Here is a 27,669-nt window from a genome sequence, read left to right as displayed (position 1 = left end):
AATCCAGGGCTACAGGCCCCTTTTAGTTACGAAGCACTAATACAAGGGGTACGGCATGCACTGTGAAATTATATTTAAAATACTATGTATCATATACAATGCGTTCGCCATAATTTCAGTGTTAAACACTGATGTGATGCAAAAAATAATGTTAACCTACTAGTCTCGATCATGAGTGAGCAATTTTTTTCCGAGCGGACCAAAAGAAAAGCAGAAGATACGTTGACAGGCCGCGCCAAAAGTTTAAACTACATTCCACGACGTATTAATTTTATTTCTAAATTGAAAGCAGTGAATTACACTATCAAAAACTGCTGCTTAGTAGATGCGTTGATATTAGGCAGTGAGTAAGGGCGGGTTAATTGACAGATATAATATTTATTCGCCGTCATTAGTCAAAACTATGGTAGACATGAAAGATTTTCAACTCTTTTGACACACCAGACACGTAGGCTACTTCTAATGAGATAGCAAAATATATTTGAGAAACTTGGTCACTGCATCCCGACCAATGAGCACTGGGTAGCTATTACGTAAGAAATACCCCTGGTTTTACAAGCTTCGCTAGCGGGTAATGACTACTATCCATTCATTAGAATTATACGTTTACGAATGTAAGTAAAATGTGCTGGACCGTACAGAACATTCGAGTAAATATTCCAACTCTGGTGTGCATTAATCTAGTATACAGGTGGTAATGAATATATTTGATACTCGTGATTGTATCGGTAAAGTTTTTGGAAAACAATTCCCTCCATCACTCTCTTCGTGAAATTTGTATACAATATCTATAATATACCAGTGATTGTCAACCTTTTTGGATGTCGGGGCCGCATATAAAACTTCAGAGTACGACACCTATGGAGCCGCGTAAAACACTTGAGTAGGCTACTTATAACGAAAATATAAAAGTAGCTAGCATACCTCAGGATCTCACCATCCAGCTAATTCTAAAGTATGCAAAGACTTCTATGGATTCTAGATATCGGTTATTTTAGCATTGGTAGACGCAGACTGGCGAGTGCTATACATTTAAATAAACTGCAAATGCAAATCATTATTACAACTTACTATGATGTTGTTATGTGATAGCTCTTCAGTCATACATTCCAGCACTTAATGAACAAGTATGCGGCGCGGGGATTATACGTTGGAAATCTTGAACTTATTGCAATTTCTACTTGATTATGAGCCAATATTTGGATGTTAGTAAAATGTGTCGAAATCTATTCTTCACAGAGACGATATATAAAGGTTTCTGAAGAGCAGAACTCAAGATATATCCTCGTATGACAGGTATTCATCCATGCGTTTGACGTTTGTCTGCGGTAATTCTCTTTCCCTGTTTTCAAAGGCGGACGGCTTTAAACATTACTAATATCCCTAATTTTTGCATTCATATATAAGAAATGACTATAACTATTCATAGAAACCAACACCAACTGTCGTCTATCATATTTCTGTGGCATATTTTAGAAGTCAATTAGGGTGGCAAGAAGGCTACCGTCACTGATATAAACAATCTACATATACAGTGATTGCATCCTAATTTAGTTTCATTCATAATCCCTTGTAACCGTTGATGAGTTAGCGAGAAAATGTGAGTCAAAATTTTATCCTCTACTCTTCTGAAATCCTCCTGAAGTGCTGAGATGATTAGATGATTTGTGATGATGAGCTGGACGGTTTTACTTTAGTGTCTAAGATGCCGACGAAACGAGTTGAGTTTTGCGTTCGTTTACATGTTGCAAATATTACGGCACATCAAATACAAGTATTGTTCTAGAGAGCATAATAATACAGATCAATAACCATTATATACATGACTATATTTCTTAGAGCACCATTCGGCGTTAAATGACACTGGCTCCGGTATGGAAACCGAAAAGTCCTTTCGTCGAAGCGGAAACGGAATGGCACATTCACGACGTCGGACCGACAACATCAATGAAAACGTTTGCGATATATGCGGAAAATCATTCGCAAGCAAGTCTAGAATGCGAAAACACGAGAAGATTTACACCTGGGAGAAGGAGCATGATTGCGAAATATGCGGGAAAGTTTTCTTATTTGCGGGTCACCTAAAATCACATCATTTGCTTCATCTCGGAAATAAAGCGCATGAATGTGACATATGCGCCAAACGATTCACAACAAGAGCTTACTTGAAAACTCATTTCTTGGTTCACAGCAAAGTTAAAGCGCACAAGTGCGACGTCTGCAGTATATCATTTAGTACGAAGTCTGGCCTGGATTCCCACCTGAAGATTCCCACTGAAGCAAAAGGGCATGAGTGCGATTTATGCGGGAAACGTTTTAAGTTCAAGTCAGTCCTAGAAAGTCATTCTCTGATACACACAGCAATAAAAGACTATGGATGTGACATATGTGGGATGACGTTTGGGACAAATCACAACATGAAAATACATTCTCTGATTCATACCGGTGTGAAGGAGCATGCGTGTGAAATATGTGGAAAGGGTTTCCTCACAAGAGCCATACTCAGTAGACATATCTCGATCCACACAGATATCAAAGTGAGCAACTGCAGTATTTGTGGTAAAGCATTCTCCGGAAAATCTTACATAAGAACTCACATGAAGATGGTCCACTGCGATGCCAAAGAGTATGAATGCGATATATGTGGGAGAGGTTTTGTGCGAAATTTTTTTTTGAAAGATCACTTATCTATACACACCGGTCTGAGAGAATATAAGTGTGCTATTTGCGGCAAATCTTTTGGTATAAAATCTAATCTGACTGTTCATTCTGCCATTCATACCAACTATCGACAATACCGTTGCCGTATATGCAGCAAAGCATTTCTCCGCAAAGGTGTTCGTGAGACACATTTGCTAATTCATTCGGACGTCAAAGAATATGGCTGTGACATTTGCGGTATGGAGTTTCGGCACAAGGGAAATTTGAAAAGTCACATCTATACCCAGCACTTGAATATCAAAAAATAATTTTCGATAAAAACTTCAACTGCAGCAAAAACTTGATGTGCCATTTGAAAACTCACACGTTCAAATGAGGGTCAAAGAATATGTTTGCGGAATTTTCGGATATGTTTTCAATCATTTTTGACGTCATGAAGTAAAAGAAATCATAACGAATTCAATGGTATTAAAATAGCATAAATTGGAAGGTATTCGTTGCCAAGACAGCAACGAAAACTTACTACGCTTACAATCCAGTTACAATCCACCAGTCTAGAGTTTGGTAGAAGTTCGTCAGAAACGTGATACGATATACCTGGGATCAGGAGTCCATTAGGATTGTTGGAAATGTCCCTATTTCAGCGAAGAACTTGTTCAATCACCAGCTGAGCAATTAGCTCAATTCCTACAAATACAAACCGAGTCTTGAAGTTCTTGCCACATTAGGAAATAATACTATATACGGTGGCAAATTTTTATCACTTCGACATTACCAAATTTCGTGTTCTAGGTATGTTTATTGGAGAGTGGTGCTTTTTATTTGCGTTTGAATCTTATTATTTGTGGTATTCATGGTGTTTTTCGACTAGAATGCTCATTTACACTAGGCCGATATTCCTCTTTTTTGATTCCGTAGCTGCCGACTTGCAGAACGACCGATTCTAGGGTTTTTAAGACACCACATACGTGGATGAGATGACGTAAGGAGGAGCCAAGATAACCTCCAACAGTTTGGTAGGAATTCTAGAGTAGACTTTGGTATGACTCGAAACCACAACCTATCGGTATTGCGGCTCTGCATTATACCACTACGCTCTATCTCTATACTGGAGTGCGGAAAAAGACATCACAATCCAGTGAAAAAAGATATTACAATGATAAGCTGGAAATTAGTCGACTTTATGGTAATAGTTACGTTAAAACGATGGTGAGATGATTCGTAAAAAATACTTTCCACGCTGAAATAGGCGACCTTGGAAAGGATATTCAGATGCCCCACTTCGGCACGTCTGATCTCTGTATTTTTATAAGCTCCGATGACATAGTTTCGTCTCTAGCTAATTGTAGCGGAGTTCAAACGACTTTTCACAATTTAGTGATTTGATATTACATGTCTCTGGGTGTCTTTCATTGATATTGGATTGTATTTCATCGTCGCTCCCCGCCGCTTTCGCTGTCGAAAGATGAGAGAAGCCTGGTAGGCTGCTCCAGTGAACAAGTGAGGACCGCCAATCGAGAACCGACAGAAAGCATTCGAGAACTTATCATGCGAATGTGAACTCGCTGTGTACCAGTAGCGCCATGTCGTATTCGCAGTATAGACACATGAGACGTCACGAAACAGTACATCGAGATGCATTAGAGCAGGTTCGTGCCAAAGATACCACGCCGTGCTGGCGTCAGTATGTATATAGGATGGATACGAGCATACGACAGGGGCTGATCAGGCCAAAACGTGGTTTTATACAATACGATATGTTATATCTTGGATAATTCTTCATAATAACATCAACGCGGGTGGTTTGGCCGACTTCGAAATTACATAACTCGGCTGTACGCGGTGGTAAAGTCAAAAGTTAATCCGACGACATCATTAAGGCGCTAATAACACCCTCAAATTTGACGCACTCTGTCTGTCACATGGTTGTGTGACATAAATCAAGTTCACACTTTCCCGCGGGAATGGACTGCCGTGATGATAATAGCTCAAAGGTCATGCTCAACGAACTATTTTCTCTAAGAGAACTAGCAGGCAAATGCGGGAGCATAAGATGAGAATCATGTGACAATCGGGATCGAAGTCGAAATCTATTCACTACGAAACAAGCATTGACTGTTATGAACGGCCTCGTTGCTTTGTTTCCAACGTTGTGGTATTGTCTGATCTTTCGTAGTAAAAACCGGTATAATATTGATTGTGCTCCTGAGACTACACGTGTTTTTTGGGCGCAATGCGGAACAGTAGGGAACGTGTAAATGTACGTGTAGTGAGTGTAGTTTTTTGAGGTGTTGATTGCAGACTTGTACAAACTCATGGATTTTCAAAATTCGCAACTAGAAATAGAGCTAGAAATAGTCGCTTTTCAAAACCCACTATTAGAACCGGGGCTGTGGAGTCGGAGTCGGAGTTTCGCTAATTTTTCCCTGGTAGAGTAAGTAGTTATATAGATCGCTCATGATGTGGCAGGGGCTCTTATGGGCGGGGTCGCATGCTAACGAGAAACCGGGGGTGGCATGCTAACGTTTTCGTCTTATGGCGGGGGTGGCATGCTAACGTTTTCGTCTTATGGCGGGGGTGGCATGCTAATGTTTTTAGGTATACGCGCGGTGGCATGCTAACGTTCCAGTTATAGGGTGATGAAGTGGTGTTTCGGCTCCTCTCGGTGGCATGATAGCGTTACGGAGATAGGGATCGGTCGCATGCTATTGTTTCAGGTATAGGCTCCGGTTGCATGATAGCGTTACAGAGATAGGGATCGGTCGCATGCTAACGTTTTCGGATATAGGTGGTGGCGGTAAGTCGTACTCTCGGGTATTTAGTTTGCCACAGAGCCGGCGCAGACGGCGATTCGAATATCAACAATAGTCGCGTTCGCAAACTAACACTTCAAAAAGATGTGAAATATTTGTAAAATCCTACGATCACTCACAAGATACCACTTCCGGCATATCGATCTATCACTCAATACACAACCAAAGTTGAATTGTAATTGAATGCGTAAATTTATCACCTCGACATCGAAATTCGAAAACAACAACTTGATGCTTTATGTTCTCACTCTAATTTCATGATAAGTGTAATAAGTGTCGAATAACAGATACACCACCGGCGAGACTTGAATACCAACAAATTGTCACTTATTTCTATTCTAGCCGTAATCCTTTGTGAAGTTAACGCTTATTCAAAAAGGTGTGAAATAGTTTGCAAAACCCCGCGATCACTGACAAGATAATGTCTCGGACATAACCATCTTTCACGACTTGGTGTCATAACCATACCGATCGCTCACGCGGTGAAATTTTAGTAATCAGTTTGTCACAGAACTTGATTTCGCTGGTAAGATTTACCAAGTAACGAATAACAGACCGCCAGTGTCGGTAACTTGAATAGCGACAAATTGTCACTTATTTCCGCTCTAATCCTAATCCTTTGTGAAGTGAACGCTTATTCAAAAGGGTGTGATATAATTTTAAAATCCAACGACCACTCACCGGATAATGCTTCAGACATAGCAATCCCTCATACCCGCTCACAAGGTAATATTTCGGTAATTAGTTTGTCATAGAACCGTCGCAGGCGGTGATTCGAAAACCGACAATTTGTCACTCGCCCGCGATCGCTATATGTTTCACGCCTCCAGAATAGTGGCTGACTTTAGTTGCGTGATAAGATCCATGAAAATATTCAATCAATGTGTTAGTTTATCAACTTGAAATGAAACTCACTACACAAATCAAGTCGATTCGTATCTGAATGTTTTAAATCGGTACAACTCTAATCCTTTGACAAATCCCTTAACGCGTTTTTGTTGAATCGAACGTAACCCGAATATTACTGACGCCGACTTTCAGCCGCATCGAATTATTCGCGCATTCCGCGCCACTGTTTTCACACTTATAGAATCAATACCAACTATAACTCTACAAGAATCAAGAATCACAAGTATGTGCATTACACAGTTATTGTCTTTATTAACTTGAAATCAAACACTCAACAAAAACACGCAACTAATCATTTGGCAACTCTAGCATTACCAAAAAATTCCAGTATTGTTGATTGAAAATCCTTGAGTCATTATTATCAAAAATGTTATAGTACCGCATCGGAATCCATTCGCGGGATGTACTAAAGGTAAATCCAGATAATCCAAAATGAAATATTTGGACTTTGACAAACATGACTACCAACTTTGATCCAGTCACATTTCAAGATCATACTTTGAAACAATCCTTGAAACTTACAACTCTATTCACGACTGAGTTTTCCGTTTATCAAATAGAGTTTCAGTAAATACTATCGCGATATTTTAATGTGTTACTACACACAATAGAATCAATCAATGAAATAGCACCTGTTGTAAATATTTCTAACTTGACAACCACTTGTGCATACCGCGATCGACTTGTGACGCGATGAGTTAAATCGTAAATCGGAATATTTCAATCTATTTGTCGAAACCTTGAACAAACTATCAGGTTATTTTTTTTTGTTGTAATCGAGTGAACGGAAATAGTATTACGTCTCAACATTTTAACATCTTCCCATACACAAAAGAGTAAAATACAAAAAACCTTGTCAAGTCAATCCGTTTGTAACTTACCCAACCAAAGCAAAAAGTATCCTTATGAAAAGTAGACAAGACTACGCGAGTAATCACCACAATCCAAAATCCATAGCAAGTTCGGTTGTATTCATAGTCCACCAACTCGTATTTTTATTCAACCGTAAAAGTCGTTACTATTCCACAAGACAAAGAAATTACTATGTGGTATATTTTGTAAGACAAAAGTAATTACTTCTCGGTGTCGGCGACTTGAGATTAACATATGTTTTGAGTATATGATATTTGAATGTCTGACCAACGTAGTTAAGAATTCATTTCTTACGATCGAACACCGGTATTACATTGAAAGTTATCATGCTGTAAACATAAGGATTGACACATGGATTTGACATATGTAATAGTTGATCATGACTTGATTATTAAATTATTCGCGTTAATTAGACCCGGTGTTGCGGTAAAGGTTATTATGACAGCAACAAACTTTTCACCACCGTGGTTATTAACATATTGATTTGTAAAACTATACTTGTCTGAAATGTTCTTGGTTTGAAAGATATTCCGTGTTGGTACAAATCACTCTGTGTATTACGGATATCAGAAAATATTTTTACAAATGTAGTTGTTTCCAGTAACCAAGACTAAAGATGACACAACAATTTCGTTTGGAATATCTTTACTGGACGCATCCTATTCTACTGGACTTGAGTAATACACAAAACTCATAGCATTAACAAAATCACAATAGGCGCTACACTGAAATCTACAAAATGTGTTTGTATTGTTACTCAAAGTAGCGATCATAAATTATCATTTAAATAAGTGATTGTAATCATAAAACCAAACTTGTGAAAGTCATTACCATAACAAAAGAATATTGTAGGTTGCTTGCTAAATGTATGCTGGAAATATTTGTAGAACGCTCACGACCAAAGAAATCGGAAATTTCTCCCCATTGTCATTCGTCAAAGTATATGTTGTCACAATACTCATCCCGTAAAAGATCTTACTTGTATGTGATTGAATCGCCGGTAATTAACTCGCTAAATCAAACCATAAGGAAATTTCACTCAGTCATCGGATTATGATATTAAACAGCGTCGCTTAATCGGCGTAGAGCGTTTTTCTAAATGCAAATCATACCTGACCAACAGAAAACAATTTTCACTCACCTTGTAATGAAACCAAGTGGTGGACCTTCGTTCAATATTTTGTTTGTGTCAAATACTTTGCAATAAACACACACACTGGAGTGGTTGAGCTTTACATCATCAAGCTGTCATCTGTAAATCGAGATCACATCCGACTTGTAACTGTATCGTTTACCTAACCGAGTTGTATGCACAGTTTCATATTTTTATCATTTAGTGATTGCTGAACATACCAAACGATACACATTCACTTCCGAAATACTGCGTTGATCTCAATTCCCTTTGTCGTGATAACCGAAGTACATTTGTTTCGAATTCGTAACAGCCGACTTTTCTATGACACGATAAATTTTGACAAGTTATGCTTAGAAGATTGGTTGCATATCGCGAAAAATAACATACTGCTCATATTGATACTGTTAATCGGTATTTTCACGCGAGTCGATTTTCAAATGAGTAAAATTTATTACATGAGTTTCTCCGCTTAATGTAAATGAAAACTCAGTCGTCTTTTAACATCACAAAGACATTGATAAAAAGTAAGCAATCAAACACAACACTTTGTACGACACTAATTATTGTTCACACATCTCATTTCATACTAAGTGTATACGAAAGATATTCATGTTACACGAAAATATTCGCTCATGCTACAAACCTGTACAATGATTGGTGGTGTAAGTCCAGCACAATTGTGGTATCCATACGAGTTTAGTTAACACAATTTACGACACCGAGGTCGCCTCATCCTTCGCAAGACAACAAACCAAGGCTTCAGGATATGTCCATGTCATAACAATAAATCAGCTACTCCAACAACGGAGTACATATGTTTTCTAGCACGGTGCTTACATCTTACACACAAATCAACCTACTTTGCTAACGAAAAGTGCTGAGTCATCACATGGTTGTCCTCACAACAATATAACTAAAACATACTATCATACAAAATGGCCGTTATAGTTTGCACACCAACGATACATCGTACAAGTAGCAAGTCTCGAGAATCCAGTTATTCAAAAAACGTGAAAGTGTTTCTACGCCAAGTCGGTATGTTGACGAAAGCATATATTGTAATATCATGATCGATTTACATTCGTTGGTCACAAAATGTCACTACTCTAAATAATTATTTTTCACTCAAAGCCTACTTGTCACCATTCGTTTCATCAAGCACGAGTTCAAGAAACCTGCTACGACATGAATTGTTATTTTTATGTTGTGTAAATAGGTAATAATTAATTTTAGTAACACTATATCAACATCATCGAGTTGCGCGAATAGATTTACATGTGGTCTTGTGGTTTTAATCGAAGTATACAGCACGGTCTAATGTAGAGTCATCTCTACTGTACAGCAACTCGGTAATCGAAATGTATTAAAATTTAAACAACGATCTTGTTTCGTCGCACCAAAAATATGTTTACTATCGCGATACTCCGCACAGGCCGTGTAAATCCTTTTCACACTCGTAATAGTATGCCAACAGCTACCGGCGACAACGTTTAACAATACCAACGACACTAAACATACGATACCTACCCAAGTAAAATTACCATTTTCACCTGGAGGTCGGTCGTTACCCGAGTAGAAATACCATTGTCCTTCGAAGATTTATCGTTTACCCAGTGTAACAAACCCCTTTTCCTTTGGAAATCTATTTTTTCTCTGGTTAACAAACCTTTTTCACTTGGAAATATACTTTTTCTCTGGGTAACAAACCTTTTTCACTTGGAAATATATTTTTTCTCAGGGTAACAAACCTTTTTCACTTGGAAATATATTTTTTCCCCGGGTAACAAACCTTTTTCCCTGAGCAACAAACCATTTTCACTTGGTGGCCCGTCGTTTACCCGAGTAAAAATATCATTTTCTTTTGGAGATCCGGCGTTTACCCAGTGTAACAATACATTTTCACTTGGAAAAATACTTTTACCTAGCGTAACTAATCATTTTCTCCTGGGTAACAAACCCTTTTCGTCTGGAAGCTATCATTTACCTGAGTACCAATACAGTTTTCACTTGGAAATCTACCTTCTCCCTGGGTAACAATATCATTTTCGTTTTGAAAACTGACAACCACACCGGACAATTTGATAGTTTTGTATATTGTTACAACGGGCAGTGACAAAATATACATCAACAACGACTCCGATACATTTGTCTAATCAAATATTCACTTGCTCTGATGCATCCCATCAAAATCATTGGTTACTCACATACAATAACAATGAGCTGTTGTACAATGTACATCGACATGTATGTTTTCGGAATTGGCGAATAAAGGGGTTTCCGATATGTCCGTGATGTCCGGGTTCGTGCTTTGGATTTTCCAGAGTCAAAATGTCTGAATAAAACACCTCCTCGACTTTGGTAGCTGGTTGATACACGGATAATGAATTTATGTTCCCCATCGCGCTAACAACTCCGGGTTACTTGTGAGTTTCCTCAGGTCTGTCCGCACTTGTGCGAATGAAAAAAATTGCAGTGCGAATGACGAACATGGTGCGAACGGTGCGAATGAAAATCCCGGATGAGTGCGAATGAAAATAGTTAATAATAATTGTTAATTTTTCTGACCTGGGATAATTCAAATAAACCTAATAGGAAATTCAAGGGCTGTGTAACTTTGGTTGTGTCGACGCAATTGTAAAAACTTGTTCAACTCACGACGCACCACTAGTCGTAGCTCGCACAAGCCGTAGTGAATTAATTTTTTCGCACTATAATTATTATGTAACCAAAAGCCTGGTTTGGAAGCTGGTGTAGTGGCAGACATACATTATAACAGCCCGTCTGAGCTTGCAACAGGCTGGGAAAATGACGGTAAATGGACTTTCTGCTTACTTTCGCTAAACAATCATCATACTACCGTAATACCTATTCGATTAGTGCGAGGCACGAGGATAGTAGGAAATACTATCATTACAGACTCCCATTTGCAAGTTACTGTAACGCAAATTACACCCTTTCAAGGGTTATTAAATTATAGACCGCAAAGGGTATAATTTTGGGTCGACACGCTGCCAGAACTGTCGTGTCTGTTAATATGTATGTAATATTTGTTCAATTTATGGCAAAATTCTGCGATCGTGTTTACAAATCTAAGGTCACGGTGTTGCTGGGTACTGGAGCGAATGAGCGAGACACGCAAAATCTATGTTTTTATCATGAGAATTCGTGATAAGATTTGTCCGACTGGTTTTTCTGGAAAACATGGTCGAAGAGCGCTGGGATGAACTACTGCAGGGACTAGGGATGTGCAACGAGCGACTTCAGGCCTATGATACTCATTCATTTCGAGGCTAACCCCTTCTGTGTCCTACTGTCCAGTCACATGAAGACGGAAAGTTTTGGCCAACAAACGGCTGATAAAATGCGGTGCCAAAACATAAGCGTAGACAAAACTTTGGCAAAAAATGACCGATACTGGATGGCCAAACCATTCGATATGGATTTGCTCCATTGTCGGCACGGCATAGTCCTTACAACTGCGACACGCAAAGGAATTTAATTCACCCCAATTTGAAATCGCGTGTGTCAGACCTGTAGAGCTGTGTTGGATAGAAATGTGGTGTGAGCGTTCTGTATGTCATGCATGTCCATAAAATCATAGCATACTCCTGTAATTATAAAAAATGAATTCCTTTTCATGGGTGAGGCTCGGGTCGCGAGATGCCACAAAGTCTCAGATTTTGGTGGTAGTCTAAAAAGCTGCTTTAACGTTATTAAACTGTCATGAATTATATCATCTTAGATTGAGCTAAAGAGCAGAACACACGGTATCGTGAGTTTTTTGCTCTTCCCACATACTCGCGAGACAGTAAATGGGAAATCGAAAAAAAAAGTTGCAGCAACGTATCATAAGGTAGCGAGCTCTAATGTGCCTACTCTCCTTGATCGTTTGGACCTTATTTCCAAGACCGAAGGCCAAAGCCTCAACACAAACAGGTGGGTTTTTCACCCTTCCGACATACTGCAGCCTTAGACCTTTTTGTCAGCTGTCAAAATCGATTTCTTCCAGCAAGCATTTTTCACTTGTGAAAAATACGCTGTATGTTGGATAGGAGTGCAGAAAATACTTTAGGACAGGGGTCGCCAACTCAAAATGGCTCTCGGGTCACTTTCAAATTTTCTATAGAGCCCGCGGGCCGCATGAATTCAATATCGAGATTAAAATAGGCTACGCAGTTTAACACCGCGTCAGTACAACGCTGTGCTTTCTGACATGGCGATGGGTATAGTTACCACGAAAGAAAAATATTTTATAACTAATACAAAAGCAACAGAAATATCATGATCATCACTTTCATTCGATTTTGAACTATATGATCTGTGCACGATACCTGACCACATTTTTCAGGGACTAAAGAATCGATATTGGTGTTAGCTAGACACGGTATTTGCTGGAAAACTATCTTCTCGTGAAGATTTCTCTTGTGGCGAGCCCCTGAGTCGTTTTCTAATTGTTTTGGTCTTGGCAGTGTCACCACCATTGTGCGCCAAGGCAATATGCCCATTGCCCATTTATATCAGCTAATTCTTCATCCATGGAATGTTATTATACCATCACCGAGACCGTATCAGCTGGTGAGGAATAGTGGTGTTCGGCACAGGAGAATAGCATATTTTGAACAACGTCAAAAATATTTTTAAACTGAAATAAATTTCAGTACTGGGCGTTCTTCCGAAATATGAAATCAGATCACGGGCCGCAAAATGTGACCTCACAGGCCTCATGCGGCCCGCGGCTGTGTTGGTGATCCCTGCTTTAAGATCTGGCCATCCAAGCACTAGTAAAGGGGTTTTAGTGAAATAGTTGAAATCAAAACGAGCGAAAATAGTGGCCTTTTCAATGAGACACTTGATAGCTTAAGATACGTAGTAGCCAATTGTTGCACATCTGAGCATATAAATGGTGTATTTTCAATATTCGGTTAGATTGTGCGAATGAAATTTATTTTACAAAAAAAGTGCGATCGAAGCTTAAAAAGGTTGAAAAGCACTGCCGTAACTGATTTAGTTACCGAGGCACTCATTGAACACCCATGTAAATAGGCTGATTATTTTATGTTGTGATTGTCAGGTTTCAATAACAATGTAATTGAAATTGTAATAAGCCGAAATTTTTATCAAGTTACAATAACAATTACAATACACAAAATAGAAATGCTTCAATCACAATTACAATTACAATTAGATGAAAAAGTGTAAATAATTACATTCAGCTCAATTACAAATTACAATTGATCCAGCTCTGCTCCCGACTAGGGATGGTGTGAACTTTAGGTTCACGTTCGCGCTCTGTGTGCGAACCTCAGAAATTTAGAGGTTCACGTTCACAAACGAACCTTGATAGGTTCTGCACTGTGAACCTTTTTTATATATTACGATTTTCACTTCATTATAACATCTTTGGCTGAAATGTATTACATTTCAACTGCGGAACGCTCTATGTATCGCGCTATGGCAGCATGAAAATTAACACTAAACGAGCATGCACCTTGAAAATCTCAAAAATTTTACTTGCTTTACAAAAGTTTGCTCGAATATTCAGTGACTTTTTGCTTTGAGCTTGACCCTCAATCACACAACGTCAAGAGCGAAATGCGCTATAGGTAGTCCGCGAATGATGCTCATGAAACCGATCAATGAAATTGATATCGTTGTCTGATGTATAAAATCTAGCAAGCATACGGGGTTCATCTCGTTAATATGTTTATTGTATCATAAAAACCAAATCCGTGCGATTGAGGGTTGGATACTGCTGTATAACTTGCTAATGGGGCAATATCGGTAGCAAGTATAGAAACTCGTTTTACACTCTGCTCAATGTCAACGTAGCAATACTCAGATGCCCAATACATTGTCCTGTCTGGCCTCGATCGTCGAGGCGTAAGCTTATATTTCCTTGCAAATCCTCGCCGAAATTGTTAGAAAAGCGACGGAAGATATTGATTTTATGGGATTATTATATCACTTGATTGCCCCAGATGATACATTTGGTGACGTTTAAAAACGTCAATATGTATTTCAGCATTGTGGCATTTTATGTGTATCGTGTACAATTGTTCATTAATATAGGCTATCACTTCGTTGAAATGTAAGGTTGGAATTAGCAATATGACGTCACGTGACGTCATGAGGTTCACGTTCGCGTTCACACAGAACCTGTCAAAAAGGTTCGCGTTCACACGAGCCTGAACCTTTCGGAGGTTCACACCATCCCTACTCCCGACCATATTTATTTCAGTTACACATGATTGTGGAGATGATGATTATCTGGCTGATTTACTTGCATTTTATAATGCTTTGCTCTGATGATATTGATTCAGAATTAATATTAAGAATATTGGCCTGGTGTGAAATGACTAGGGATGGTTTGAACGTGAGGTTCACGTTCGAGTTCTGTGTGCGAACCTCAGAGACTTAGAGGTTTACGTTCAAAAACGAACATTGGTAGGTTCTGCACTGAGAACATTTTTCGTATATTTCAATTTTCACTTCATTATAACAATTTATTACATTTAAACTGCGAGCCACTATATGCATGGATCTGGCAGCATAAAAACATTAACACTAAACGATCATGCAGCTCGACAATCTCAAACATTTTACTTGCTTTGTTACACAAGTTTGCACGAATATTTGGCGACTCTTTATGCTGTGAGTTTGATACGGAATTCAAATAACATCAAGAGCGAAATACACTACATGTAGGTAGTCAACGAATGATTCTTATTCGACTAATCAGTGAAATTTATATCGTTGTCTGACGTTAAAAATCTAGCAAAGGGTACGGGGTCAATCTTGATTTCATATGTTTATTGTATCATAAAAACCAAATCCGTGCGATTGGGGTAATGGCTACTGCTGTACAACTTGTTAACAGGGTAATATCAGCAGCAAGTATAGAAACCCATTTTACACTCTGCTAAATATCAATGTAGCAATACTTAGACGCCGATTGTCCGGTATGGCCTAGACCAGGGGCGGGCAACATACGGCCCGCGGGCCGGATCCGGCCCGCCAAGGGATTTTGTCCGGCCCGCGGACTGTTTTCCGTCTTATATGGTGATGTGGCCCGCGGTCCGAGTTAGCCGAGATTCCCCGCTACTTGCTTATTAGGTCCAATTTTAGTGACGGTATATTATTATATACGTGTATGAGCAGCGTGCGAGAGTGGAGCTTATACGCGTAAGTTCGTCGAAGCGAGAATACTGGCATTATCGGCATTTACGATGTATACTCAACCCTAATGTCGTTTGTGGTAATCATGTTGTTTGTCGACTACAATGGTCTTTAACACCAGGCTTATATTTCTTATTTTTGATTCTGTAACTGCCGACATTTAGCACGGCACACTTCTGGGCCGTTGTAAGCCACCGCTTATGCCAGTGGTTGCCTACTCAAAACGGGTCGCAGGCCGCATGAATTCAATATCGAGATTAATTAGGCCACAGTTGAACAACGACGCTATCTCGACACCAACTCAACCCTAATGAATTGATATCTTTGTAAATTTGGGGTACTGGACTCATCGAACGCCTTGAAATCTTAAATAAGGATTGCACCGTGTGTAGAATTGTAGATGTATCAGAGAGAACTAGACATGGTGGTGCCTGTATGACAACGCTATTCTCAAATAATCCACATTGTCTTCGTCATTATCGGCGAGAAATGGCTGTGAAGTGACATTGCTGTCGTTAAAATACACTCATTAAATACGATTTATTCTTTGTATATATTGATAAATGGGCGAATAATGTATTGATTCAGCAATCCGGCCCACCAAGTACTTAATTTTCCTATATCCGGCCCGCCGACTGGAGAAGTTGCCCACCCCTGGCCTAGACCGTTAAAGCGTAAGCTTATACTCCCTTACAAGTCCCTGTCGAAGTTGTTGGCAAAGCGACGGAAGATATTGATTTTATGGGATTATTATATCATTTGATTGCCCTTGTTGGAATTAGCAATATACGTCACGTGACGTCATTAGATTCACGTTCGCGTTCACGCAGAACCTTTCAAATATAATTTTCCTCTATATTTACTTATTCCGACTATAATTATATATGAATGTAACGACCACAGTGAACGTGCTGATCTACTTGCATTTTTTAGCCTACAAAATTTTCAGAACCAGAAAAGCAGAGATTTCTGGTCGGCAATTAGAATTGGTACGTTTCAGTTTTATGTTTAAAGGGGGGTAGCGCAGTTGGTTAAGCGCCAGCGTCACGACACCAATGGCAATTGTTCGAATCCCTGTTCGGACCAACTTCTATGAGTCGGAGGTTTATTTTGGCTCCTTATCGCTATGGCAAACCTCGCTGCGTTTGCAGTGTATAAAAAAGCCTAAGAGTGATGGTCTGCCGAACCAAAAGGTCGGCAGCAAAGACTGAAGATTGCGGACGCACGAAAACGAGAGTGAGCGATGGTGGGAGAACGCGGGAATGGATGTCGTCCGTATTAGGACAAAACAGAATGCAAAGATATTGATCCTAATAAAATTTCCGTGCTGGGCGCAAGTGACATTATAGGCGATAACCGCCAATGTTCTGAATAAAAGAAATCGTGAAATTATTTAATCTAAACTTATCCAACTATTAAGCTGGGTATGGTGTGAACCCCTAAAAGGTTCTGGTTCGTGTGAACGTGAACGTGAACACGAATCTATATGACGTCCTGAAAAAATATAAGGTAGTCCTGTGCAATTTACCATCCTTGAACCTATTATTTGCCGTAATACAACTTTTTTTATAAGAGATATCTCACGGTATCCCCATTATAAATCATCAGTTCACATATTAGTAGACAAATGGGGACTCTACCTTAAAATACCGTAGCTGACCTATAACTCGAAATTTCAGTTTTATGCAAATGTTTGCTGCTCCCTCGCTGCCCCTGGACGGCAATTTCAAATGCCTGGATTTATGATCAGTTCTTTTCGTACTCATTCTTTCGGCGTCCAATCTTTTCAAGACCCCATCCCCATGCAGCTATCGAACGTTGGCTCTTGCTCTACCAAGCACTCAACAGTCCAATCAATTTGTTTCTTATTACCATTCCTCTTGCCATCATGATTAAATTGGCTGAACATAAAATATTGGTGATGTATAATGCATAAGATAAGCAGCGCATATTTATAGACAAAGCCAGTCGTGTATTGAGTGTCGGAAATACGTTGACACGAATCAGAAATTGGTTAATTATATTTTAAAGTGATACTCCTATACTACCTTATAGAGACGAAAATAGTTGTTCTATATAATATTATTTATGAAATATTAATAATTAATGATTAATTATGACGCAAGAAATTATAGGAGAGCCACGGTATGGGAATGATTGAGAATCCAGTCCACCCTGCAGCCAACAACCAGCCCCGGTCACTCTGAAAAATTCAGTCAGTTTGAAAATAGGAACACAACACCATCAGGCACGAAGACAAAGATGGCCGCAAAATGCATAATGTATCCGTACGTATCCACAAAAAATCCTGATCGTGATCGTCAGAAATAAAAGACTTCCTGTACTTCTACTGTTTCAAAGCTTGACTTACTCAGATTTGTTGTTGAATTACTACCATTATTTGGGTCACTATCAGCATCATTCCAAACAACATGAACACTTACACTTTTTTTCACTTTTAACTAGAGTATAGTATCATTCCCGTGCCATGGAAAATCACGAATTCTACCGAGCGACATTATATTTCCGTAACTTATAGCATCTAATTATATCCGTTTCGCTCTAGTGACTTTTGAGGCACTATGTAGCTCAATATAATTAGGGTTACCATATTTTGGAAATCTGAAAAGAGGACACTTATTCAGAATTTTCAGATTTTCAAATTTTGGTCGGTTGATCAAGGTCCACTTTGACGCTCAGTACCCAAAATACAGTTTTTCTTTCACATTATCAGGTAGTTGACTAAGAAAAGGTTAACTTTCCGGCTCAGCTCCCGAAAAACCCGCCGGAGCGTTACTTCGGTGCTGATTTACGTCATCGCAGTCGAATTTGGTCGTAAATTTGACCAAACTTCTCAGAAAAGAGGACAAAATCTCAAAAAAGACGATATTTGGGTGGACGTATGGTAACGCTAAATATAATATAGCTTAATAGTTTCATATACCACGGCAATTTATTTACATCAAATAGCCAGAAGTGTGGTCGGATAATTCGGACTTGCCTATTTCGCTTCTGTCGTCCACCGAAGCAAGTCCCGTAGATACTGATACCGCTGAGAATCGTCTGACGACAGGGGCGTATACTTTCTGAAATTCACCTGTTCTGACAGCGGTGATGTAGAAAATGAAGACTCCCTGACAGAAAAATAAGACTTGATATTTGGAAACAGAGTTTTATTCGAGAAGTTCCAAAAGAAAAGACTGAAAAAGATGATGATCGAAAACTATTACATCAGGGATTTTAACTCGTAATACCAGTGGTCCGGAGTAATTTTAAGGACAATGCATTTGGTTGCTACAACAACACCCTCCTATCTGTTCATCAAATCTCGTGTCGTGTCGCATTGTGCAATTGCGCGCGCGTCTGACGTTGATAGAAATATTCGAATTGAATGTTATGGTTTAAGCCACTGGTTCTAAACCTATTTTCCTCCAGCAACACTTTTCGAAAGTTGCTTAGGACTGACGCCTCTCATATTTTAATAACTGTAGTAAAAACAAGTGATAAGAGTTCGGAGCACGGCGGTCTTTTCAAGTTGGACCTTCACTATTGAAAATAGCTTGAATCGCGATCGACGAACACCCGACTAATTTACACTAGGGGTGGTGTGAACGTGTATTTCACGTTCGCGTTCCGTGTGTGAACCTCGGAAATTTAGAGGTTTACGTTAACAAATGAACCTCGGTATGTTCTGCACTGTGAACTTGTTTCATATACTACAGTTTTTCGCATTATTATAACATCATTGGCTGAAATTTTTCGCATTTCAAGTTTGGGCAACTCTATGCATGGCGCTAACACTAATAAACGACCTGCATCTTGCCAATCTAAAAATGTTACTTGCTTTGTTACAATAGTTTGGTCGAAATATCCAGCTTTCCGATTATGAATATTTAGTGACTTTCTGCTGTGAGCTTGACCCGCAAGCACACAACACCAAGAGCTAAATGCGCTGAATGTAGGTAGTCAGCGATTGATGCTTATTCAACCAATCAATGAAATTAATACAAAGAATACATCGTTGTCTAATGTAAGCGATCTAACTGGCGCACTGAATTCATCTTGATTTAATATGTTTATTGTAACATAAAAAACAGATCCCTGCTATTGGAGTGTTGCCTACTGTATAACTTGTTGATGGGGTAATATCCATAGCAAGTATGGAAACCCGTTTTACGCTCTGCTCAATATCAATATAGCCAGCCGACGAATATATTGTCCGGTCTGGCCTGGACCGTTGCAGCGTTAGCTTTTCTTCCTTGCAAGTCCCCTGTCGAAATAGTTGGCAAAGCGACGGAAGATAGCGATTTTATGGGAATATGATATCATTAGATCGACCCAGTTGATACCTTTGGTGGCATTTGAAAGTCAGCGTGTACTTCAGCATTGTGGCATAAAGTGGCCTTAGTTGTCGCCAGGTATCGTTTACATTTTACTGAAATGTAGAGTGGGAATGGAATGAGCAATATCACGTCACGTCACGTCATAGGTCACGACGGTCACGTTCGAGTTCAAACCAGGGTTGTTATAACCACCATCGGGTACGGGTTCAAAAGAGCTGGTTCGAGCCCTGTTTACACGTCCAGAATTCACCTCGGCGACCGGCAATTAGGGGACGTTAATTGTATTGGGTTTTGTTTCATCGCTTTCAATTACTAGTGAATCAACTGAGATAGTGGTAGAGATCTTTGCTCACATAGAATTTCGTACTGCACCCGATTATTAACTTTAACATGAAGCATGGCCTACTAAAACAGCTGCTAGTCAGGTGGTCAATTCACGGATACTACTGCAAAAACTCGTGCGGATGAATACAGTTGTAGTTGTTGTTGTTGAAGTCAAGACATTTGTAGTTGTTCGGGTTGAGCCGTGTGTTGCTGTTCGTCGCATTGCACTTGTTTCTTTCGCTATGTAGAGTATATTCACGAGCTAAGGGTCAGTGTAATCATTTGATAGGTTAGTTAGCAATCAGGTTACTGTTCCTCGACAGTCAGGGATAGATATCCCTGCTCGACAGTGCCAGCAGTTCAAGTTGACGCGAAGAACGTCGTGTTCGAACGGCTCCATTGTAGTATCATAATCTGCTTGCTCGCTAACATAGTCTTGGATACGGTAGTCTATTTTGACGAATTGTATAACTGGTAGCGTTGGTTCTACGACATTTATAATGACGAAGGCATGTTCATTGTGACTGCTTCTATAGAATTTCATGAATTGTTGCAAGGCTTGGATAGGGTGCTGTGCCAGAATATAATGTAATATATTGTATATAATGTATAATTTGTTGATATTCATTTTCTAGTGTAGTTAATAGGCGATGGTTCTTAAGTGTTGTGTGGTTGGGTGTACTTCTGGATATACTACTGCCAAAGTCTCAAGCAGGGGATCAGCATGTTATTTACTATGAGCTATGTTTGGAAAACTTTCCGAAAATCAAGAATGCCCTAAAATCTACAGTCAATTGAGGGTGCAGATGCAACATAATGGGATACCTGTGCCTTTACCAACATGGTTCCGCACAAGCAGAAATACTCTGTTCAAAAGTAAATGCGAGCTACTAAACTTCCCAAGCTATTTGGATAGTCTAACTGATCCGGATGCCGAAGTAGATATTTTAGAGGAGCTGCGTAATCTACGATACCACAAGGCTGGCAATACTCTGGCAATATGATCCGGTACTGCTTGCTTTTACGTTCTATTTCTTGCCAAGCGCACAAGACACTTTTGGAAACTTTCCCTATGCCATCTTTGAACTGTTTGCGAACAAGACTAAAGGGACTATTGATTTTTCAAAGGCCATGGAAATTTCTGAGGATGTTATCGTGATGGTGGATGAAATGTATCTGCAAAAAAGTGTGCAATATCATGGTGGCAAATATTATGGTGCTGATGAAGATGGAAATCTTTACAAAGGCGTCATAGTGATTATGATCAAGGGACTTGAAAAATCGCTTCCTTTAGTCCTACAAATTTTACCAGAAACTCAAATTTAAGGTGCCTGGTTAGCGCAAAAGCTGTCTGAGTGCATCACGAAAATCTCGGATCTAGAATTTAATATGAGAGGTATTGTTTCTGACAACCACAGTACCAACGTTCGTGCTTTCAATACACTGTCATCGCAGTTCGGTTCAAACTGTGAGTTGTTCATTTGGAGAAGAACATTCGCAACAATCTACTGAATGCTAGGAGATTTTCCTCTCCATCATTCTATATTAAAGGTGGCGATATATCCATAATAAGCCCTGCTGGTTATATTGCATGGCAGTTGAAGTGTAGCCTAATTCCCGAATGGCTCCAAAGCTAACAAAGAAAGCACTACATCCTGGCCACAACCACAAGCAGAACGTCAACCTGGCACTGGCTATCTTTGATGAAAAAACCATAGCAGCTTGCTCCAAATACCTTCCAGATAAGGCGGATACCTCAAAGTCATACATATGTGGTGGAGTGTTGTAAACAGCAAGCAGAGGTACTCCCCCAATAGTCTTGGTAATGCTGTCATTCTACGGACTGCACCGAGTGTAGCTTATCGCCCACGACTGATGAAACCGAAGAGGAATATGATGAATATTTCAGTTTGGTGGATAGGGGACGGTTGACTGTACCTGCCGTTCAAGTGGCCCATTTTGTATTTGATTCCTTCGCAGTTCTAGATTCGGCTAATCAGTTCACATCTAACCTTTGCACTGTTCCTCTGCGCTGTGCAGCTATACGTGTGTTGAAAGTTGTTTTAGGTAAATCACGAATTGGTTGCAATGTACATAGTGAAAATTGTACAAATGTCGCGTTCAAGAAAATTGTGAACATTTTTTACAATAATCAGCAAAAATTTGCGAATTCCTCACTCAGGGAAGACTAAGTTCGCCAATTTAAAGAGAGGCAAAGGCAAAAGAAGTGATTGTCCTGTAAGGCTGTGATATTTGTCTTCTAAGGCTCTAATTCAAGAGTTTCTGCACCCATTTTTCTTTGATTATGCAAATCTAAGGCTCTAATTCAAGAGTTTCTGCACCCATTTTTCTTTGATTATGAAAATTTTGTTCCTAATTTTTTGTTATATGTTGCTGCAATAGACTGTTTTTACATACATTCTGCACCGGTGTGTTAGTAGAGTACCAGAGACAGGTAGCAATTAGGGATGGTGTGAACCTCTGAAAGGTTCAGGTTCGTGTGAACGCGAACCTTTTTGAAAGGTTCTGTGTGAACGCGAACGTGAACCTCGTGACGTCATGTGACGTCATATTGCTAATTTAAACCCTATATTTCAATGAAGTGATAGACTATATTAATGTACACGATATACCTAGCGATGACTCGTGCCACATAATACCAGAATGCTGAAGTAGGCCCTACATATTGACGCTTTAAACGTCGCTAAATGTATCAACTGAGGCAATCAAATGATATAATAATCCCATAAAATCAATATCTTCCGTCTCTTTGCCAACAATTTCGATGCGGACTTGCCAGCGAATATAAGCTTACGCCTGAACGGTCTAGGCCAGACCGGACAATGTCTTCGGCGTCTGAGTATTGTTATATTGAGCAGAGTGCTGAATGGGTTTCTATACTTGCTACCGACATTACCCCATTAACAAGTTATACAGCAGTAGCCAACACCCTAACTGCACGGATTTGCTTGTTGTGATACAGTAAACATATGAAGTCATGATTGACCCGTACGCCCGCTAGATTTCTACACCAGAAAACGATATCACTCTCACTGATTGGTTGAATAAGCATCATTCGCTGACAACAGTGTATTCACAAACGGAAAGCTTGATATTTCGAGCAAACTTTTGTAACAAGGCAAGTAAAATTTTTGAGATTGTCAAGGTGCAGGCTCGTTTTTAGTGTTGATTGTTTATGCTGCCAGCGCCATGCATAGAGTGGTTTGCAGTTGAATTGCAATAAATGTGAACCAAAGATTTTAGAATGAAGTAAAGATTTTAATATATGTAAAAGGTTCACAGGGCAGAACCTACCAAGGTTCTGTTGTGAACGCGAACCTCAAAATTTCCGAGGTTCACACCCAGAACGCGAACGTGAACCTCACGTTCACACCATCCCTAGTAGCAATATGACAATATCGCATTTTCTGACCAATTGAGTGCACAGCTGGTAAGGATTGGAAAGTAGACTTTAGGCCTCTTAATTTTCAGGTCAATAGGCAGACTGTAAGGCCGTGTTTTTAGTAGGCCATGCATGAAGGTATTCCAAACAAAGCATGTAACGTTCATGTGAGGTTGCGGGTAAAACCACTAAATAGTATCATCCTTTATGATACGATGAAGTGGAAGATTTAATTTTATAGCTCTCACATACGAATACATTTAGTTAACCACTTGACCAAAAAGCTTCAAAGGATCTCAGTCTTATAAGTGTACTCTTTCTTCTCTTTCGACACGCTGTTCATTGCGGGATAAAATACCTAGTTCGAAACACGCTTTGGAAAATAACCGAAGCTAGCGTGACGCGCAATTAATTTTACATGAAACCACAGTATACATGGAAAATTGTTACAAACATTGTCGGCTTATATTTCGCGCCGAGCGCGACAAATAATTTCGAGATTTGGCAGATTTTGTGGAATGTTAATTCACAATGATCACTCAAGGTTATATAAAAGTATTTTTTTACAACCGTATATAATCATATTTTGCTACTGCAGACGTTACTGCGACACAATTTTTCTTCAGCGACCCCCCCCCCCCACACCGCCCACTAAGCGTTTTCGTCTCCTTCGAAATCCAAAGCGCCTTTTGGGCGCTGGTGACCAGGTTAGGAAACACTGGATTAAGCTAATTGCGGCAGTTTCGTTGTAAACTTTATATTTAACCGGTTTGGTAATATGTCAGAATCAGACCGTGGTTTGGGGACAACGTGGAATTGGAGGCTAAAGATATGCACCTATGGGATTGTACATGCACTTTGAATACTCTTACCTGAAATGAAGTGTATGTCTCCATTTGAGAGACAAAAATTTAGCCTATAATTCTGGCCTAAAATACCGCAATTCTAACAGAATTGTATAAATAAATATCCTGCTAAAGTAAGCTCAGCGCCGAGTCGAACGATAATTTTACCCAACCAATAAATCCATAACATAGCCCGACTCTAGGCTAGCTCATACCCGAAAGTATTTTTCCACGCATCGGACCCGGGCAAGCATATTGAAAATCACATCAAGTCACAGTTTGCATGTAATGACATTTGGTTATTCGTCTTTCAACTACAAATTATATCTAAATCGCCCTCATTTAAAACACCGATTTAGGTAGGAGACAATGCACCATTGGCGCCTCTAGATTGAATATGGATGAAAGTCAAAACAAATCTCATACTAGGCTTACATTCTACTAGATAAGTGCACTTGTATCTGAACAAATATGAATATAAATCAAAATAAAAAAGGTGTTGTATCAATCTTGCGCTGTTTGAACTGAAGCGCATAAAACTGAAATGTAGTGAATATCAGAATCAGTCGGGCATCCGGTTCCAAGTCCAGCATCAAAATTAAGATACACATTCGCATCTAATTTCCCTCACCTGAAAAGAATTGGTTAAAGTAAACAGCCAGCTCATTGCAGTAAGAAATGTAGGATCTTCAGCGACAAGCATCACGTATCCGAAAATCCAAGATAGACCCATAGTAGTCGCCAGACACACTGAGGTGACAATGTGTTGTCGTAACGGCCTCTCCTTTTTGGTGGATTTAATCTTAAATAACAAAAAAAAGTTGGTAATGTGCATTGGCCAGCAACTAATGTCACATTGCGATTTAGAATATAATTTTTTACAGTGTGTACAGCAACGGCACCAGTCATCACTATAGAATTGAGCTCACCTGGTCTATTTTACAACTGATTTTCGGGATAACGAGGCAGTAAACTACTATGTTGAAGAGTAATAGTAAACCGACTGGAAACAGAAACCCGAAGTAGAGCGAAAAATGTCGCAGCCAACAAAAATTCCCCGCTCTATACGACGACTCCGTCGTTTTTTCACCTAAATGAAACGGCTGATCTTTGACATTATCACAAATTGGATAAGAGTAATATACTATGACACCTGTGTCGTTTCGGTCGATATGACCAAGCGTTAAGCCTGCGTTGAGTACGACGATCACAAGTGGAGTTCCATACGCAAAACACGCTGCATATATAATCTTGAACCTTCTCTTTAATGACGCCATAACCTTTTATAATCGAATTAAATGCAAATTTATAATGTGATAAAATGTTTTAGACTTCGTTGGAAGTTGAAAAAATAATGACCGAGCGGCTTCTCGATCGGTAGGTCGTGGGTTCGCAGCTATCCTGCTAGGCGCTCAGCAATCACGGATAGTATGGAGGAGAAAAAGAAACGGGGGTGCAGACTAGATGACCTCACGGCCCTATCGCAACACCGTCGTCAGAGCATCGCGATGATGCAGGCGAAAAAGAATATCATCTCTCTCTCTCTCTCTCTCTCTCTGAATATTTTTGATGAATATATCCTCTTCTAATGTCGCCATATTAATATGCATTGCATGGCTGAAATGATCGTACGATTTAAAGTGGATGCGATAATTTACGACCTGACACGTCAGCATCAGATAAAGATACCGTCTAGTACAGTGGTTCTCAACCTTTTTGGCTTCGCGGACCCCTTTTGACCGTCACGGACTCTCGCGGACCCCCTGAAGTTTTAGTTCAATTTTAGCTCTATTATGGTGCAACCTTCATATCTGTCTTGTGCAAATATGAACTGTAGGCTTGTGATGAATAGCAAAATAATGATTTTTCATGCAAATAATATTATACTATTTATGTAGAAATTGGTAGACTTCTATTATTTCAAAGCTAATTTTGCTGCTGTATTTCTTGAAGTACGTGCTGATCGTGTCTTGAAAATTCGCGTCTTCGTTATGATATGAACGAGGAGTGCCGAAAACCATTTCCGCAGAGATAGATGGGGGCTAATGCAATATTAACGCATAACGCTTCGAAGATACTTTTGGTGCGATCGCAACATTTATGGCATCATAATGAAGAAACATATATTTTATAAACATATCACGTCCAGCATCTAGCGCAGGGACGGGCAATAGACCGCGGGCCGGATTCGGCCCGCGACGGCATTTTGATCGGCCCGTAGAGAGTTTCCGAGGTCAAGGTAAAATCCTATTCTAAAAGTATAGACAAATTTTATGCGCCAAAGAATGGATCCAAGTTTTCCAGCCTGAGAAAGACTGTCATGAAACTACTTGTTCTGTTCGGTTTTACATATATATTTACGAGCAAATATTTTCGACCATGAACAATTGAACATTAACAAGACAAGGCTGCTGCACACCAATATAACTGGTGACATGAATCTCAGGGTTGGAGCGTAATGCTTTGATAGCAACGAAACACTCCTTGTTGAAAAAAAACAGCCTTGTCAACAGGGGATCCGCAATCAGAATGCGCCAAATCTGATAGCCCAGCTTTAGGAGCATGTTCTATACCATTGTCCGATTTATGACGGCTTTCAGCCAAAAATATTCGGGTTCATTTCAATATGAATAATGAATATACTATTCAATTGTATATTGAAATTCTGTGCCTCCAAGAAGCTGTTCAAATAATGGTTATGTATATCACAGGATAAAATGGGTTTTGGGGCGAGGTTTCAATCCCTGAATTGGGACAAATTAGTGAAATAATCCGGAACCTTTTATTTCAAACGACTGTTCACGAATTTGATGAGACTGACAACTTCAAATGGAGAAGGTTTCGCAGACATTACGAAGTCACCCTGATTGACGTTACTATCTCCATATTCTTACTTTTTCCACAAACCCCAACAAAACGTCTCTAAACAGCAATATGTTTGCATCAGTAGGTTAATGGGAAATTGGCTATGAAGATGAATTTCCACACTGCGATCATGTCAGACGATTATTACGATGATATGAGTCATGCGGTTTTAGCAGTTGTTGTGCGAAACTGCCTCATGCTTTCTCAAATAAAAAAAATGAAAATTAGAATATCAACCATACTAAAAATTTGGAGGTCTCGCGGACCCCCTGAAATTGCTTCGCGGACCCCCGGTTGAGAACCGCTGGTCTAGTAGGGTTAA

The 27,669-nt window shown here is 39.6% G+C and overlaps 2 protein-coding genes across 2 annotated transcripts in view; one reads left to right on the top strand and one right to left on the bottom strand.

Moving 5' to 3' along the window:
- The window catches only part of LOC145456660 (flavin-containing monooxygenase 3-like), a 266,805-nt gene that overhangs the window by 191,254 nt on the left and 47,882 nt on the right, over positions 1-27,669 (top strand). The window lies entirely within an intron of this gene.
- The window catches only part of LOC145457587 (uncharacterized), a 210,691-nt gene continuing 200,437 nt past the window's right edge, over positions 17,416-27,669 (bottom strand). Inside the window, 5 exon segments of the mRNA XM_080335810.1 lie at positions 17,416-17,770; positions 18,569-18,701; positions 25,114-25,284; positions 25,412-25,572; positions 25,636-25,762. Of these exon segments, the coding sequence (XP_080191936.1) occupies positions 17,766-17,770; positions 18,569-18,701; positions 25,114-25,284; positions 25,412-25,572; positions 25,636-25,762 (597 nt within the window). The 3' untranslated portion in view covers positions 17,416-17,765.

Source organism: Botryllus schlosseri, chromosome 15 (genome assembly GCF_051294905.1).
Source record: "Botryllus schlosseri isolate E-star chromosome 15, Bs_hap1, whole genome shotgun sequence".
Classification (NCBI taxonomy): Eukaryota; Metazoa; Chordata; class Ascidiacea; order Stolidobranchia; family Styelidae; genus Botryllus; species Botryllus schlosseri.
The sequence above is the reverse complement of the archived record's forward strand: the minus strand, read 5'-3'. Positions and strand labels throughout refer to the sequence as shown.